The following is an 18,993-nucleotide window of genomic DNA, read 5'->3' as shown; positions in this document are numbered from 1 at the left end:
CACTATCATCATTTCAAATTGCAGTAGCATGACACTGCTCTATTTAAGTTTGGTGTTTAGCGCAACTGCCACGCTGTTGCCCTGCTATTGCCACATTCATTTTAATTAAGTTTGACACGGCAGTAGCATGGTGTCTACTAAGTTACAACCCTGAGATTCAATGCTTCAGAAACATCAAAATTAAAGGTGGGAAATTTTGTTATTTGATTCCAACTGTAATCATCAGAAACTGGCTTTGTACACAAGATGAAGCTAGAATGGAGACAAAAAGGCTACTGATTCTTGTTTGGTACATGTACGTTGCAGCAGGAGAGGAGACTCCATTTCATGAATATGTAACCAAATGTGTCAGTTTCGATATTCCAATACAATAGATGGGGCACCACGCACAAACAAGAAATAACTCAAACAGAATCAGATGTATCACACAATTGGCATTTCCTTAAATAAACAAAAACAAATGCATGCAGGGAACTCGTTGTTAGTTCAGCTCCTTAACATAAACAGACAATACGCAAAGTCATTTCTCCCACTGGCCACACACAAAACATGGAGAAGGAGGGTTTTCGCATAAGACTGAACACACATTTCCTGCTGCAACGACTGGAGACCTGTGATGTGTAGAGATCTCAGTGGGGACATGATCTCATTGGGATGTGAAGTCATCGTTCCATGAATGGAGCTCCATCACAGGGAACCATGTTTGGCATTACCAAAGATACCGAGATGCGAATTGGAAATCAGGATGAAAATGACAAAATTCCACGGGGTGCAAAGAGAGCATTTCAATATGGTTTATATGGATCTAGCAATGGGAACTATTGTATGTCTGCCAACACGGTCAGTGTCGTCTAGAGTTTCTTTATAAAAACCACAATTTAACTCGACTTGTTGTCTACGTCATTTTTATTTGCACCTCAACCCCACGACACAGAATACAACCCACCTGTTTGTCTGGGCAGCTCATGTCTCCTCCCACAGGAAATCCACCAGGCGGAGGCTGTGCGTAAAACACATTGCATTATCAATTTGGAATAAATATTGATAGGACAACACCTGTGCATCACCAGGAAGTCAAAAACTAGCAGTAACAAAACCTGTATGGATAACAGGCCTGACTTCTTCTCCACCATCATAGTTTTATGGGCCACTTGCCTGTTTGTTTAAAAGCAATTTCTTTGATGCTAAATTTCTTGTAAAATGCCTCTTCCTTCGCCATGAGGAATTACATCCCACAGATTAGAAATACTTTGAGTACTTGTGATATGAATCAAAGGCAAACTTAAGTTATTCCTTGGAATCCCAGAGCAAACTTGTACAGTTTAACAGTTGCTGAAAAAATTTGCTCTTTAAGCAAACAAAATGCTAGGATGAAATGACTGAATGGCTTACAGCTCAATATTTCACACAAGTTTGCCCTTCCCCAAAAATTCCAGCTCCTAAAATGGAAAATTCTCAACCATTTACATGTTCACGGAGTTATCCTTGACTTTAAAATAATTGTGAGCTACGATGAAACTGTGACTATCATAACAAACTCCTTTATTATTACTACAGTCATAAGTCTATTTTCGTATTTCCTCAATCTACATCCCTTTTCCCCAGGCACAAGATTCATCAAACAGAACTGCAATCACTTTCTTTGAAACCTGTTTCCCACATATTTGCTCATTTTTATTACTAACCGTACATGCAAAATTAGGATGCTATGCAAATGATTATGAAAAGGGTGGTAAATCTTACCTCATAAGACAATATAGCCTGCATAAGTACATTGGCCCATAATGTGCCCTCATCTGAACAAAGAGGATATAAAAAAACGTGAAAAATTAAATTAATTACCAAATTAGGCAAAAGAGACAGATTAATTAGAAGGTTGAATATAAAATGCTAAGAACTCAAAGCCCCTTTGAAACATGAAGAGGCAAGTTCTTATTGCAAGTTTATCGCTTTCAAGTTCTTATTACAAGGTTATTGCTTTCAGACAATAGTCTTGTATGGATTGTCAATATGTTTGGTAACAACATGTAAATGAAACTCAGCTGCAGAAGGTAACCACCCTTCATCTCTCCATAAAACAAAAAGAAAAGACAAAGACAAAGAGTGCAGTGAAATCAGTCAGGGGATGAGAAGGTAATAGAAATGATATCCATTTCACATATTGTACACAAACACACACAAGTGTGTATTTGCCTGCAACTGGGGACCCCCTATTGTTCCTCTTTTGTTTGTACTTTTTTAGAAGACCACCCATATGTTTTGTACACAGTTGTCAATGGGGAACCCTCTGTCAATCGGGGACCTTATTGTCCTCTATTGTTCAGGGTCCCCAATTGCATGCAGAAACAAACTCACACCCACCTGAACACACAAAACCAAGATATCCAAGTGTCCAATAAATCTAAGATCCAAGAAAATATACCAAGTGACATGAGAAAAATTCAGGTTCAGGTTAACAGTTACCCAGAGTTTCTGCCGCAAAGTGAAATGATCTGCCAGTTGTTTCTAGAATAATCCGGTACTGTCTGGTATCTCCGAACTGCCAAAAATATACAAAATAATCAACTTATAAGAGGTGAACATGGAAAAAAAATCTTCCGAAAAATTCAGTAATATAAAAGGATAAAATGGCACTGGAAAGCATGTGTACTATTTAAAAAATGTCGTGTAAAACATTAAACACAGTGCTTGATTATATTTGACTTTTGTGGACAAATTATCATTACCACGGCTTTAAGAGTAGAAAACTTCCCAATTGATGTATTTGTTCAATTATCACGTTTACGTGCGATGGAGATATAACTAATGTTATTTGGGACAATATTTTATATATGCTGTATCCATTGTGCGCTTCCACTGGAGAGTGTTAATCTCATGCCAATTTTGCAAAGGTGCTGGGGGTTTAAGAGCAACCAGTTGAAGACTGGTTCACAAAGATTCTCTGCCATTTACCTCAACAAACCAGTGAATGTACACAACTACAATAGCCCCTTCAGAAGTTCCTGAAAAGTATGCACGGGTATTGTTGACATTTTTTTTCCCAGCAAGAATCAAGGAGAAGGTTGGGAAAGTGTTTTCAACTCACCCCTGGTCTGGTGTTTCCGCAAAGATTTTTCACATCCCGCATGGTACCCACAGGAATAATTCCCTTGCATTCCGAAAGCTGGGAAAGATAAAAAACAGTCCCCAAAATCATAGAGTCAAAATTACCACATTTTAAAATGTAATGAAATACGTTTTAATTTTAAGTTTTGAAATATTTTAGAGGATTTCACTTTTTGTATTGCATGCCTTCCAACATATGATACTAATGTAACTAGCCATTTGGCTTGAAATAAAATTTGCCAACAAGTGTTTCATGAGAAATTTAAATGGCTTTTAGCCAATATTCTCTAAAAACACTACATTATGTGAACAGTGGTCATAATAAGAAGTGGATAGGATTTCCATATTTAGGATTTCCATACAAGGTGACAAATCTGTTTTTTTTTTCAATGATTACAACCGAGCAGTCCTTTTTTTCTGTGAAAATGACTAACCTTTTTCTCGTTTTCGTAGTATCTCATTTCTAGCCCATCAAACACCATCCAACGCTTCCTGAAACCTTTGTTGTTCTGTTTCCTGTTGCAAGCCAAAGCAAGAATAAGTTTTGATCATAAAAGGTACATCCTGAAGTTGAACGACAAAGAAAATATCAGATGCTTTGAAAAACAAAATACAGAAGTCTGAATCTGGATTGAAATATCTGAAACTTTTGCCATACTTAACCCTAATAGAGCGGGATTCTTTTGGACTATCTACATGTAACAGCCCGGGGGAGGGCGGTATTCCGGCCCTAAGAACTGGGCTGTCCCACATCTGATTTTTTTAAGCCCAACATACATGTACATGCAGAAATACTCATTATCAGTATCATTATACATTATCAAATGTCAGGTTTTGACTCAAGCTGATATATGGTTTTGTTGTTGCGGTCAATTGAAGTTCAAGGCCGCACATGTGCCAGCCTGTGTGCACTAAGCACCTCAGTGGATATGCATGTACAGTGTATGTTAATGCTAGCTGACATGTCTCAGCAAAATGGATGCCAAGCAAGAAAGGGAAGGTCAGAGTTTCACTAAATTGGTGTCCAAATGACCACAAAAAGTTAGTGATAAAACCATGAAAGCTCATTAGCACCTTAATTATGAAACTGAACTAGAAGGATATCAGGAAAAGATTTAGATATTCCACCCCCTCCCCTGCCTCTTGTAGGGTTACGGGGGACAAAGTCGTAGACACTACCAGTGTTACTCTGCAAACCAAAAACATCAACTTCCTGAATTTTTTTAATGTAAACTGAAAACCTTTTTTTCTACTCACCCTCCTTGCTTCCAGAGGTAACCTTGCTTTGTCAGAATTGTTACCTTGTTAGTAGGAGTCTATCACATAAAAAAGGTTAAACTCGTACAGTAAATGAGACTTGTACAGTATGTACATGTATGTATGTGCTGTGGAAAGAACATGAATGCCAACAAGATTAAGGTTTGTCAAATCTTCATTGAAGGCAATCAATTACTCAATTTTGACTTTCAATATTGTAAGGAATTAATTTTCAATACCTGCCAAAGTAAACCAGTCTATTTGTTTGGTTTACTGATTGCATACACACTGTTTGAGATCAATGTGTCATGTGTGTGGCCTATTATAGAACAGTATCCTGTATGTACACTGCTCAGCATAAGAGGAAACGGCATGCACGGTGATCGTCTAATGTTGCCTAGGTATGTATTAATCTACCTGACTTGCAGGAATACACACCTTGTTTGTCAAAGAGGGAAAAATCCTGACCTTGTACTTTCATCAAGGGTGCACATGTACCGTACATGTACAAAAAGTACACGGATCGCACGATCAAGTTCACAATTCAGTACAACACTGCACTAAAAGATTCCTACATGTACACGTATTTGACACCTTTGTTTTTGTGTGCCTGAAAGCAATCAAATCAGTAACCATCTTCACCATCAGGAATTTCTGCCTCAGCTCTACCATAACACTATCAAACAGTCATTCATGTACGCTATGAAATATGCACGCAATATCCATTCAATGTACATATACAGTGTATGTTGAAGGAGTTCCCTACATGTACATTGACAGTACATACCATGGGGACGAGACTATTACACCATCAATTTAATTTTTTTCATTAATTTCATAAACAAATTCTTGACTTTGTTTTACATACGCGAACAACGACACAGGTAAATTAACATGAAAGACGACCAATGTTGAAGAGTTTACTAGGCCTATATGTACCTGTACATGTACTATTGATGTCACACTTGGTTTATACATTTTACTTTCATACATGTATAATCAGTTGGGCCCATGGTCCATTGAATACCACAGGAAAGCACACATGTAAACTAAGTGCAATGTCATTAGTACCTGTACCAAGGTCTATTTCCTTATCAATCAAGCATATATACATGTAGCAGCATTATGCTGTTCAGAGATAGGTTTATACATGGAAATGGCAGACCATGCATACAGCAATACACAGAATTATGTGTATAGAGACTAAGCAGTTTTCGAAGAGTGACATCCCAGTGTTGAAATTTTCCAAGAGATATTTCATGTGTACAGAATTAAATTAAAATTTTGGGGAAAAAAACCCAAACGAAACAAAAACACAAGAATCACTAACAACTCAAGCACATTCTTCAAACAAACTTCATAAAGAAGTTGTACCCCAGTTGGTTGCATTCACGTACAGGTACCAGTATGGTATGCACACTGTAGGCCTACACATTCACAGTTCAAGCTGACAGGGCAATAAAAATGTGAGTTCACGAACAATAGGACACTAACTTTCCCATGCATCAGGAAAGTACAAAAGAGGGAAGGGTAGTAAAGTGTGCTAAAGCAAGCACTACATAAAAGTGTGTACATGTTCCTAACAATGTACAGGTAGCTACAAGCTAGTATTCATAAATGATTGAGAACATCTGAGGCCAAACTTCAAATCTGAAGCCAAGCTTATATGTATACACATACATGTACTTGAAGGAAATTTAGGTGCTAGATACATGTACACGTACATATGCAAATGTACTGTATGTTCAACAGGACAGGCAGTTGTATGAACCTACATGTGTACACTGTATATGTACAACATTTGATGTCACAGAACTTGCTTTCCTTTCTTCTCTGGGTCATTCAGTGTCATATCTTAGGTTTTATATGTTTTAAATGTGATCGACAAAGAAGTTGAATCATTCTTATTTGGCAACAACTTTTGATCCATGTGTACATGTAGTATTTCATGAGTGTTTTCAAACACATGGGAGCATAAAGAGACATTGCTTGATATAGTGTGCATGCAGGTATTGGCTCAAATATTGTTTTTTAGACCTACCGGGTAAAAATACACATCTTTAAAGGAGGCTTGGTGACGGAAAATCTTGAGAACTGTGAATTGTTTTGCAGCGGAAAGGCTGAATGCAATGAAAGTTCAGGGGGTACAAGTGCATCTGCACGGCTTCTGGTGGCAAAAATGCTCATCCTGTACAATGTTATCAAAATGGACAAACCTACATATAGGACAGTATTTTGCAGAGTAAAACCTGAAATGGGAGCTACATGTACATTGTAAATGTGACAGATGTTCATAAAAACTGCAGTGCTATGTACATGTACATGTATCTTTTAAAATTATACCCAGTTTTGAATACACAATGCGGACGTTTTATGAAATGGAGGTGATTCAGCAAGGAGTTTCCAAAATACCCTCTCTGTTGGGAACATAAAGTATGAATGACAACCCCCCAAGTGTACGTATTACATTGCTTCATCACACTTTTCTTCCCTCAGAACAGATACACTCTTGCTGCTTACCTCAGCTGCGCTGTTTCTATCTTGCAGAGATTGCGAGAGCTTTTTGGAAAGTCTTTTTCTAGTGTTCTCCTGATATTTGCATGCCACAAAAACAAAAGAGTGCGATTAGTACACCATGCAGTTTCCAAGGCAACTAAGCTAAACAAATTAGGATGTAGAGCTTTCTTTTTCAATCATATGAGTGTTAACTACAGACACTTGGTGCAGAGATTGAAAATACTGATATCAATCGAAATAACATTGAATAAAAATATTCATCATTGTCAGCAGAAGTTATGCATGCTCAATTTTTGGAGTGAGATTCCTTGAGCAAGCTCTCACTTAAACTGGTGATCTTCTCTACTTTGTAACTTTTTCATATAAAGTAAGTTCATTTTGCTTAACAAGCATAACAAGGTCATTTAGAGCAGTATCAGTAAATTATGGGTCTATATACCGGTACATGTACATACCTGTACATTCCAAAACTAGCCAGAATGAAAGTAATTTAATAAGAAAACAAGCCTGTGTGCACTGTTCCTTTCAATTTAGATTACAACTTGACTGCAATACTAACAGAACCTCACTTTTGGAAGTCAATGAAACTGTGCGTATAAACACTGACAAATGATGTAGTTTGAAAATACTGCATACATGCTCACAACATGTGCTGTCAGTACACGTGCAGACGTTCATTTTTCTATGTTATCCAACCACCGCTACACATTGCAAAAACATTACCAACATTTACTCTTTTTCTGGTTAAGAGAGTTCTTTACTGAAATCATTATGTGTACCAATAAAAGGAAAGTATGGAGTTGAGAAAGTTGACGCAGTACAAGTTTTTAAAGTACATGTACATACAAACATGTAAATGCAGAACCTTTAGATGTATACATGCGCTTGTGGCAAGGTTACATACCAGTTTATTTATACACATGGGACAACTTCAATGTCAAATCAAAAAGGAAAGAGGGCACTCTATGTGAAAAAGGAGATTATCATACTACGCAGACAGTGTTACTTACATCAAGTGCACGGCTGTGTGTTCTGGTCAGACGCCTGTTGGGTACTTCTGGTTGATAGGCCTGGCCTATGCGTAAAACATGACTGAGGTCAATCTTACTGCGCCTGTCCGCCAGATCAATTTTGAAGTTTAAATCTGAATCAGAATCCTGGAAGTAAAAACAAGTCTCTGAAATAGGGATCAAAAGTGAGTCAGCATGTACATGTACACGTATAGTAAAGCTTCATAGCCAAGCTTGATACATATATAGCTAAACAATATACTGGTAAATAATTGTACATATCGTAGTGCCAGTACATGTACTGTATCATCTAGATATTGTGCATTCCAGCAGTACATGTAATTACAATGCACAATTGTAATTGCTCAATGCTCAACCTGAGTTTGAGTTTAACATAAATGGCAAATACATGTACATGTACATGCATATATACATGGTATATGTTACACTGCCTGTTTCCAATATAAACATACCGTATACACGTACGCGTACCTCTCTTTCTTATGTCATTACCAACATATATCGGTAAAAACAAAAAAGCTTGAATGAAGAGGCCACAATTGCATGTATATGTAAAAATGTCCGTGTCTATGTACACAAGTACTCTTACTTGTACTGAACATGCATTTCAAGCCAATGGCAAAAGTATATTTCAAAGGAGATACAAGTACTGTACAAGTAGCTACGTGTACATTGTGCATTACCTCCTTTACACCTGCTTTGCTGAACTCCAAGCTGTCCATGTCAAAGCCAGAATCATCATCATCTCCACTCTCCTCACTCTGAGCTAACTCCTTGAAGGCTACTGAACCTTCCACTGGTTCATCTCGCAAAGGACTGGTGTGCACCATTCGGCTAGGATCCAACAGGTCATATTCTTCCTCTTTTTTACCTGGTGGCAACTGTGGGATAAACTCTTTTACCGCAGGGGCCGGCCTTGGTGGTATTTTCGGTATGTGGCTGGGTGACTTCTCACTTGGTCTCACAACTGGTGGAGGAGGCGCTCGTCGGACTGGTTTCTGGGAATGCTGAGATCGTGGCAAATCTTCCTCCATTTGAAAAGCATCTCTTTCACCAGGCTTGTCAAGTGTGCTGGAGCTGAGTGGAACAGCAGGCAAAGGTCGTTCATCTGGATATATCTTTTCATCTGGAATGTCATGTCCACCACTCATTGCTTCACTCAGTAAAATGTAGGAATGCCTGTCAGAACTATCGCTGAGTCCTGACGGGGAGGCAGGTACAGGTACTTGTAAGCTTGACCAGGAGGTTACTCTTGACTCACCAACAACACTATACATGTCATCTTGAGTTGCAGATCCTATTGGAGATAGCCTCTCAGGTCCTGTGAAAGTAGGAGCAGCTTCTCCCTTTGGCTCCTGTCTTGGAGGAATCTGAGGTGGCCGAGTTGGAATTTGGGGAATACTTGGTGTTTCTTTCTTCTCCCCACTCACGCATCGCTGTGTAATTTTGGGTGAGCGATGTACTTTCGAGTACTGATCGTCAGGGTCATGCAGAACAGGAAGAAGTGGACTAGCAGTACTACGGGATGGCTTATCACTGTACTCAGTATCCAGGAAGGATTTTCGCTCATTTTCAGCTGGAACATTTTTAAAGGTGACTGCATTAGTTTCAAGGGAAGACAGGTCAATTAAGTCTGATGTCTTGTGGAAAAGACCAGCAGGCATACATGTAGGTTGATCAGAGCTGGTAATGTCTGGTGATGCTGCTGTGTCTCTATTGACTTTTTGCTCTGTGCCAGCAGGTATCCTGGGTGGTGGTGCTGGAGGCTTTCTCAACCCACTTTGTGAAACAACTGTAGTCGAAGTCAGCTCCCCTGACTGATGTGGAGTTAAACCCTCGCCAGCTTTAGTAAGTTCTGGCAAGGCTTGATATTGAGTTTCTAAGGGAGTATGGTCCTGGGGGATGGGTGGCATACCGGTAGGAGCTAGGACATCAGATGCAGGGGGCAAAGGAACCGGTCTGTTTAGTAATGACAGATTGGGAGCAGGTCTAGATAGATGTAAAGGAACTGGCTGTTCACTTTGAGAAGGCAACTCCTCCACTGGTGGGGGAACACTCAGTTGAGGCTTTGGGAACCTTTCTAGATCTTCCTGTGTGAGAAAGAGAGATGGAGGTCGCAGAGGGGGATCTACAGAAAAAGTACCTTCTGTGTTGTTTGTAAATGGATCAAATGCAAACGGATCCCTGGTTTCCTTTGCAGAATCAAAGATGTTTACGAAGTCTGTTTGGTGAGGCTGGGTAAAATCCGAATGTCCTGGAGTCTCCTCCTGCATTGGTGGGGGTGGGGGCAATTCAGCAGGTAATGGATCTGTTGCTAATAATGACTGAGGATGAGGAAGTGGTTGTAACTCTGAGGGTGACGGACCCGGTAGCAGTGAAGGAGGAGGGCGTGGGGGAATGATCGGTATAGATGACGTGGGTTCAGGCAGGAAAGGGACTGACGATGTGCCCCCCTGAATGCCGCTCATCTGAAATGCCTGGAGATGTCCAGGTGTCTCTTTTGATGGTAATGGAGGAGGGGGTACATCAGAAATGGGTGGGTGTTCTCCCAAGTGGGGTCGTGGAGGAATACTTGGAATGGTTGTAGGAACAGGTGGAGGAGGGAGGCTAGGTACATTGTCTTCCTCACTACCACATAATGATGGTGACTGGAAAGGAAGTACTGGTGGTGGAGACAAGAGAGAGTCTTTTGCAGGTGGTGGAGCACATTCCTCGGGCATCTGGAGTGCTGATTTTCTAGAATCTACCAGTATATCATCATTCAGGCTTCTTGGTTGAGACGACGGAGATTCCAAGTTTGGGGGATCTGGGGGTCTGCGATGGACAAGATGTGGGACAGGTGACACATTTCGCTTTGCAGGTGCTGGTGGCATTGCAGAGCCTGGAAAACTTTTTGGTGGCGGAGGAGGTGGCAATTCCGGGAAAGGTTCATCGATTGCATCTTGTGCAGATGACTGAGGAACAGCTTTTGGAAAAACTGGTGGAGGTGACAAAAAATTGGATGAATTACTTTCAGGTGGCTTAACACACTGACAAGGATCATCATCGTAGACATTTGGTTCTACAAATGAGGTTGGGAAAAGCTTTAAAGGTAAAGGCACTTGTGGTGCTGCCTGGGATGGGGCTACACGTGGAGGCACTTGAGGAGTTGGTTGAAGCTTTGGGGAAGGCCTCTCAGGATTCTCATCACGGCCAGGTAAAGGGGGTGGTTTGGCTCCCAAACTAGGATCGGATCTTGCTCGAGGCTGCGGTGTAGGCCTCATCCTGGCTTGATTGTTGGGAATCTCAGAAGACAATGCCATCCCTTTGCCCTGGCTACCAGGTGCTCGTGGTGGTGGGACAGGGACATGCTTAAAGTCACCCAAAGACGTTTGAGAAATGCTACCGGTAGATGGCCGATCTGAATCTGAGTGTGGCCTACTTGGAAGAAAGAGGTAACTTTCATCATCAAACGTTGGCTTTCTTCCCGTCGGATGTCCATTTTCTTTTCCCACCTGTTTAACAGCACTCCTTCGAGGAGGCATTGGGGGTGGGGCCTCTCCTGATGTGTCCTTACCGTCAGTGCTCAATTTCTCTGAGCCAGTTACAAATTCTGACAAGAAGGCCTCTGCCTCCGAAGGTAGGTGGTTTAGAATTCTCTTCTGATATCCTCGCTGTGTTATTCCAATCAAACTGAGCTGATCTTCTGTGATGTGACACACTTGGTGGAGTTCTGTTAGACCATTCAGGAGGAAGTGGTTGGTGAAATTTCCTAGATCTAATGACTCAAGCCAGTCTTGGATCGAACTCGTCTGTTTCTTTGCTGCCATTTTAGGAAAAGGGAGATTTTTCCCTTTGTTATTGTGGCAAATCAAGCTCTCCCTGTTTTGATGTTCAAATCTCCAGTTTCCAAGGTGGTGGGGAACGTACCGGTAGTAGGCTTTTATTTTCAGTTTCAGAGGAAGTATCTTAGGTACAAGCAGACATGCGTTGCAGATGTACTTAGCAGAAATGATTTTCTCCTCTACTGTTGCTTTTGAAGTTTCTTGCCAGATTGACCAAAATCATTTTCCTATCATGTTTCTTGCAAATTTCCCATCTGGAATAAAGGAAACAAAAACAACAATATTATGACAAATATGTACATGTAATTCAGTGGAGAGCAAGAATGTTTCTGGGCTAGGTGAGCAGGGATAATCAGACAATAATGATAAACAGTGTCCTGACACCAGTAAGGATGCATACGTGTATACCCGGGTAGATCTTTCCTATTCTTATTATTATCGTTTAATAATAATAGTGTCTTTATTTTCAATATTACTGCTACATGCACCTTCACAACATGTACTGTGGTACATGTACATGTATCTAGGATTTTAAGAGGAAACAAGATATTTTCCCACTTCTTTTTTTCAGATCCCCTGCTGTACATGTACTGTATACATGTACATGTACGTACCGGTACATACACCTTACATGCATGTACATGTACTGTACATGTACTGTACATGTACCAGTCCATCATGTCCATTGTACATACCGGTATGTGTCAAATAAAGTTTATTAGCCTTCGGTGTCAAATAAAGCTCAGCGCCCTTGGCTTTGCCTCGGGTACTACTGGTACATGTACATGTACGTGTCCCAACGGTTTTCAAAACATCTATCCCACATTAAAGCAGTCAGTTGTTAAGAGTGTTACATACATGTACAGGTACACGTACATATATGTGCCATGTACATGTATCGGTACCATGCTTACAGTGCATTTTACACATTCATACAGCATACCCGTACCTTCAAGGACTCCCACAGACTATACAACTTACCTCAGACATGTCAGAGGATGTACATGTACATGTAGATGAGTGAGGATGAGGTGAATCTTCTCTACAGATGTACTGTACATGTACATGTCAATCCTAACATACTGGTAGGTCCGAGTAAAGTTTCTCAAACTGAACCAATTAATCAACCTACCGGTACAAGTACTAATTGATTGACATTCCCTGTACACATGTATTGCACATACGGTACAAGTGGACATACATATACATGCTGTGTGAAGTTTGCTTGCTACGGTATATGGTAATCTGCATGTAAATCAACAAGGAAGTTCTTCCAATTTATGACGCATAAAATATTTCTTGTGGTTGAGGATATTTATTGCGACAGGAATCTGGGATACATGTAAATGTATACATGCACAGCTGTGTGTCATACATGTACATGTACACTGTACATGTAAAAAAGGTACGCTGTATGAATGCATGAATAACTTTATGGGCCAATAATTTACATGTACACATGTAGCCTTTCAGCGGATTGCAGAAAGGAATTATCTTCCTTTGAAAAGGAATTGATTTCTAAAAGAAAATGACCATCCATTACATGTAGAATGAAATGATAAACTTGAAAACTGAAGTGGAGTAATTTGACATGTTACTGGTAGCTAGTTATTAAATATACTGAAAATGTACACAGTACGGTTTGAATTGAGTTAAAAAGTGACCAAAAGGGGAAAATGGTGTTCGATGAAAATCACTCATGTTCAGGTACTATACATGTACATGTACCTGTACCAATGCTACACACGTACTGTACATGTACATGTATGTACATGTAGCAAACACAGAAATCCCTGAAATCCATACTTAGTAAACGGTACACACACACACACCCTGGTACCATACAAGTACATGTATTTGCACTATTTGAACTATGTTTGATATCAGCTAATATCCTGTTATTCAAAACAACTGGTCGTGGGTTCTCAATTGTGGTTTCCTTTGAAATACACTGAGTGCAACAGAATTTTGCCAATACTCATGACAGATGCTGCTTGTGTCTCTCTATTTATAAATTGAAGCCTGACCCCCACAGGAAAATACACATCATAAGCACACCATGGAATCATCAACATTGCGTAGCCCAGATGTAAATATCATGGTGTATAAAAAAAATGCACATAGTACCAATACAATAAAAACTGGTTGAGTATAGACAGTGACTAAACCACTACACAACTGTTCCCCACATGGTTTTGATGATCTGTAAATGAGCACTTGAGAAAAAAAATTACATGTAGTTTGCCATATTAGAAGTTGAACATCAGACTGAAATACACACATGTACATGTATGGCTGCTTCAAAGAAAACAATTAGGGCCCTACATGTAGAAAAAATCACACAAAAATTACATAGGTGTGTCAGATGATGACACCATCATGAAGTCACTTCATTTTTCATAGAAGTTAAAAGAACACATAGGCCTACATGTACATGTATCATGTTGCACCTATCAGGTTTTAGGACAAAACTGCAGATTTTCTTATATTTTTGGCAAAAAAATCCCTACAATTTCAGTGACTTCAAGATGTGTACATGCAAACTACTTTATACTACTAAAAAGTATTAACCCAACACCCAAAGGTGTACATGAGTTTGTTTCTGTATTCAATTGGGGACCCTGAACAATAGAGGACAATGAGGTCCCCGACTGACAGAGGGTCCCCGATTGACAACTGTGTACAAAACATATGGGTGGTCTTCTAAAAAGTTAGAGTACAAACAAAAGAGGAACAATAGGGGGTCCCCAGTTGCAGGCAAATGTACATGTACATGTATGTAGTCCCTGAGTAGAACTCCCTCCCCCTCACATGGGATGCCCAACAGCAACATGTCCAGACAGTTTACTGGGGTACTCCAGCCAATCACACATCCAGACTTGACCAGTGATTGTGAAAGTTGAGACCTTGTGGTTTCATTTTCAGGATAAATGTTATACATTGCTATTGAAAATAGATACCAGTAATATCCACTTATAATTATTGGGAGCTTGAATGAATCCAGTTTGCCATTTGTGATTAGTGTTGATAAACAAGACTACAGCTGCAATGAGTTTAACACAACCTTGGTACCTCTTGAAGTGGTAAAACATTCAATTAAGGCTGTAACATAGTCATGTTCCTTGAACACCAACAGTCCCAAATCCCCCTCCTGATTTTAATATGATTTTACACCTACACGTACACATGTACATGTATACACATGTACATGTACATGTACACTAGCTAGTACCACCGCCGGTACAAAAGCGAATGTCCACGCTATAGTAATATGGACATGTGTGCAATTGCCAGTTTACGCAACACAATATAACAAATCAATGCACTGTAAACTTGACTACATGTACATGGGTACGACCAACAGATGCCACTAAGAATCAGGGCAATATGTTTGAAAGTCGGCCTACATGTACTAGTAATATGTGAAATTATACACAATGTACTATACATACATGGACACAATCATGTCAGCACAACATTTCAGGCTGACCAATTCGAATGACTGAATATTTTCTTACCATTCAAACAAATATCCAAATATTTGGTGAAATACGAGTATCAAATTACCAAAAAAAGCAAGGAACAAAATTCATGAACATGTATGTAGCACATACATACTGGTAAACATGTTTTACAAACAGTCAGAGAGAGAAAAATAGAAGGCAAAGTAATTTTGGGGCCTTCATGCTGAGCAATTACATGTACCTTTAAGGGAACTTCTCACACATTAATGCATGCTTTAATGAACGAAAATAATTGTTCCGTTTTTATTTCATTGATCTTCCAATCTGAATATTTGATGTTAAAAACAAATATTTGAATATTCAGCAATCAATCACTGTGAATGTTCGGACAACCAGCATAGCCCTACAGTGCAGGATGTGTGTTTTATAAATATACAGTGATAACGATCTACATTGTACGACAGTTTACTTTGAACAACAAGGAAATGAACGCAGATCATTTTTAGTGGCCTGCTTCCTCTATTCTTACTGGCTGAGATAATTCTTGCTGCAATGAGTGTTCAAATTTCAGAATCTGAGTGTTCAAGCTTTGCATAATGTGCAAGTGCAGGTACAATTACACGTTCATGTACTGTATGAGTAGAATGACCAGTCTACGGTATTGTTACTTTTAAAATTTTGCCATTTAAGGAATTGTTAAACTCAAAAACAAAGGTTTTAGAAAAAACTCCACTTCTTCATGATACCATGTTTGAGGAAACATGAAAACAACCGATACAAGTTTACATCTACAGTATGTGAATTTCAACATTCCATAAAAGTTAACTGTGCCAGCAACTAGTATGCAAAAAATGTCAACACAACCAAGACGTTAAACTTCAGGCGTAAAAAATGCAGTCAGTACCATGAAACAAAATGCCTGCCTTTGTACTACTTGTACATGTACATATACATGTACACACTGTATACATGTACATGTACAAAGAAAAAAATATAGGGCCCTACATGTAGAAAAACACACACAAAAATTAGGTGTGTCAGATGTGAAACCATCATGAAGTCACTTCATTTTTCATTCTTAGAAGTTAATAGAACACACATACCGGTACATGTATACATGTACATGTACACACATGTACCGGTATATCATGTTGCACCCATCAGGTTTTAGGACAAAATTGCAGATTAAAAAAATCCCATCAATTTCAATGACTTCAAGATGTGTACATGTATATTATTATTATTATTATGAATGGTTTATTTATTTTAACTGTATTCCTTGCCGCCAGGGGCAGAATTGTGAATACAATTTACATGTACATTAAAACAAATAAATATACAATAATATGTACAATTACAAAAGAAAAGGGTATTCAAAAACTAAAAGCGTTAAATTTCTAAAAAGCCTTGGAGTAAACAGGGACATTATGATCAATAATACATTCTAAAAGGGTTAAAATTAAAAAAATTGAATCAACGGAAATCAAAATTTGTTTGCAAACATTAACAAAGTACTTGGACAAAAGGGTGAAAATACAGAAAGGGAAGAGGAAACAAAACATATAGGGCTAAGGAGGGTCAAAATGGGGGAGGGGGTAAGGGGTAGGGGGTCAGGAGGAAGAGCGGTCAAAAGGAAGAGGATCAAAACACAAAATATTACAAAGGGAACATTAGATAGGGAGGACAATTACGACGCAGGAACCACAATATCATTTGTATTCAAAGCATTAAAAAATGAACCAGAACAAGTAAACGATAAGGTCTGATTCTATTATTGGCAGGGCAAATAAACTCAACATGGAGCTAATAGTAATAGGTTTAGTCAGACACACTGTTAAGCAGCTTTATCAATCCTACAAGAGGGCTGTTCTGATACCTCCTTGTACGACAGAAAGGCACTGTTATAGTTGTAGAATTTCTTAACTGACGACCATGTGACTGATGACGAGTCAGAGGAAACTACTGTATACTGTTCAAAAATATTAACCCAATGGGCCATGGGTGTAGGTGTATAATCATATTAAAATCAGAAGGGGGATTTGGGACTGTTGGGGTTAAAGGAACATGACTATGTTACAGCCTTAATTGAATGTTTTACCACTTCAAGAGGTACCAAGGTTGTGTGAAACTCATTGCAGCTGTAGCCTTGTTTATCAACACTAATCACAAATGGCAAACTGGATTCGGTCAAGCTCCCAATAATTATGGATATTACTGGTATTTATTTTCAATAGCAAAGTATAACATTGATCCTGAAAATGAAACCACAAGGTCTCAACTTTCACAATCACTGGTCAAGTCTGGATGTGTGATGGGCTGGACACGCTGTACTGGTAATTGTCTGGACATGTTGCTGTTGGGCGGGGGGGGAGTTCTACATGTACATGTAGCCTTTATGTTAACCAAACAATACTGAATAATGAAATGTACATAAATACATGTATATGTACATTGGTATAGTGACACTGTCTCTGGACATTTCTGATGGCCTCCTAGAATAGTGAAAAGTAATTGTATTGGGATATGGCATGTTCTTCATAAAATGGACCGAAATGCAACCTCGGCTGTCATTTTTCAAAACTTCTTAAAGAGTGACTTTGATCATGTAAAATACAAATTAGCACCTTCAGATTTATAAAAATGATTACATTTGTATATGGGGATAATTAGGCATAATACATGTATGTACTTATGGTGGACATTTGGTTGGCTACCAGTGCAAATCAAATGGAGTTGAATTCATTTAAAGTTTTACGTCAGAGTGTTTACACCGAGGACTTGATTTCAAAACTTCTCTAAAAAAGGAGAATTCAGTATATTTTTCGACTTTTAAAAAATATAAGCCACAAAAAAAGAGCACAAAATGGACGGAAAATGATGAGAAAAGTTTGGCTCTCTTCATTCTCTTAGCGTTTCTAATCACTCTCACAATACCAACATATTTGCCAGGTCTAGTACATGTATTTTTTGACCACCAAAAATTATCTTTAAGTTTGGCTGCATCAAAAAATTGCAATGAGTGCAATATGTTCGTTGTGAACGTTACATTTGACAGAATTTTGATCGCGTTCGATAATTTTGACAGAAACTACATAACGTTCAAGAATGCCGAAAATGCGCGATTTTCATTTTGCCGGTTATTTTGGAGATGAATCCACTGAAAATAAAATTAAAATTCAACTCTGAGCATTAGATTAGCATTAGATTTTCATCAAGAATCGCATTTTATGTCTCACATGTTATTTTTTGCGAACGTTACTCAGAATGACGGATTTTCTTTTGAGAAAAATTGTTCCGAAGAGAAAAATCGCAGAGCGTTGCCATTCCGTGAAGGGGTTCATGAATATCGAATAAAAAAGAGGGCGCACTATCTGGGTTGATGTCAGAGGTCAAACAGGCCATGATGCAGCGAAATGTTTCTCTAACGTCACCGCGAGAGATTGATGGAAGCCGCAAAATCGCCACGATCGGTATTTTGGACTGCGGTTTTCGAGAACATACTTGAAGAAAATGTGATCGGTCCAGTCGTAAAAGAATGATGGTTTGGCGGTGCTTTTTTGCACTCTTTTTTAAAGCTTGTGTTGTACATAGATACATGGATTTTACTCGCTTTTTTTGCAGTCGATTTTTTTGACACTTATGACAGAATGGAATGACATTCATGACTGCCGACTTTGGGACCCGATTAATTGTGAGAGGTACATGTACTTTTTACTTTCGTGATTATGGTTTTAATATGTGTAAATATTATCACCTTTCACCACATACAAATCTGTGTAAAATAACCTCGGGGAT

The 18,993-nt window shown here is 39.0% G+C and overlaps 1 protein-coding gene across 7 annotated transcripts in view; it reads right to left on the bottom strand.

Annotated features, from left to right (window-relative positions):
- LOC110973156 (uncharacterized) overlaps positions 1-18,993 on the bottom strand; it is a 54,529-nt gene that overhangs the window by 32,430 nt on the left and 3,106 nt on the right. For 5 of the 7 annotated variants that reach the window (XM_022223731.2, XM_087132479.1, XM_022223734.2 and 2 more), the window contains exons 2-10: positions 8,594-11,988; positions 7,890-8,036; positions 6,883-6,951; positions 4,363-4,421; positions 3,540-3,621; positions 3,086-3,163; positions 2,464-2,539; positions 1,744-1,796; positions 947-1,000 (exon numbers count right to left, since the gene is read on the bottom strand). In XM_022223731.2, the coding sequence (XP_022079423.2) occupies positions 947-1,000; positions 1,744-1,796; positions 2,464-2,539; positions 3,086-3,163; positions 3,540-3,621; positions 4,363-4,421; positions 6,883-6,951; positions 7,890-8,036; positions 8,594-11,719 (3,744 nt within the window). In that variant the 5' untranslated portion in view covers positions 11,720-11,988. Of the gene's footprint in view, positions 1-946; positions 1,001-1,743; positions 1,797-2,463; positions 2,540-3,085; positions 3,164-3,539; positions 3,622-4,362; positions 4,422-6,882; positions 6,952-7,889; positions 8,037-8,593; positions 11,989-12,715; positions 12,916-18,993 lie in introns of those variants that run through there. The other 2 variants (XM_022223733.2, XM_022223735.2) reach the window with 2 other exon arrangements.

This window comes from Acanthaster planci, linkage group LG02 (assembly GCF_054643075.1).
Source record: "Acanthaster planci isolate LZ-2023a linkage group LG02, COTS_SCS, whole genome shotgun sequence".
Taxonomy (NCBI): Eukaryota; Metazoa; Echinodermata; class Asteroidea; order Valvatida; family Acanthasteridae; genus Acanthaster; species Acanthaster planci.
Note: the sequence above shows the minus strand (reverse complement) of the source record. Positions and strands in the feature narration are given on the sequence as shown.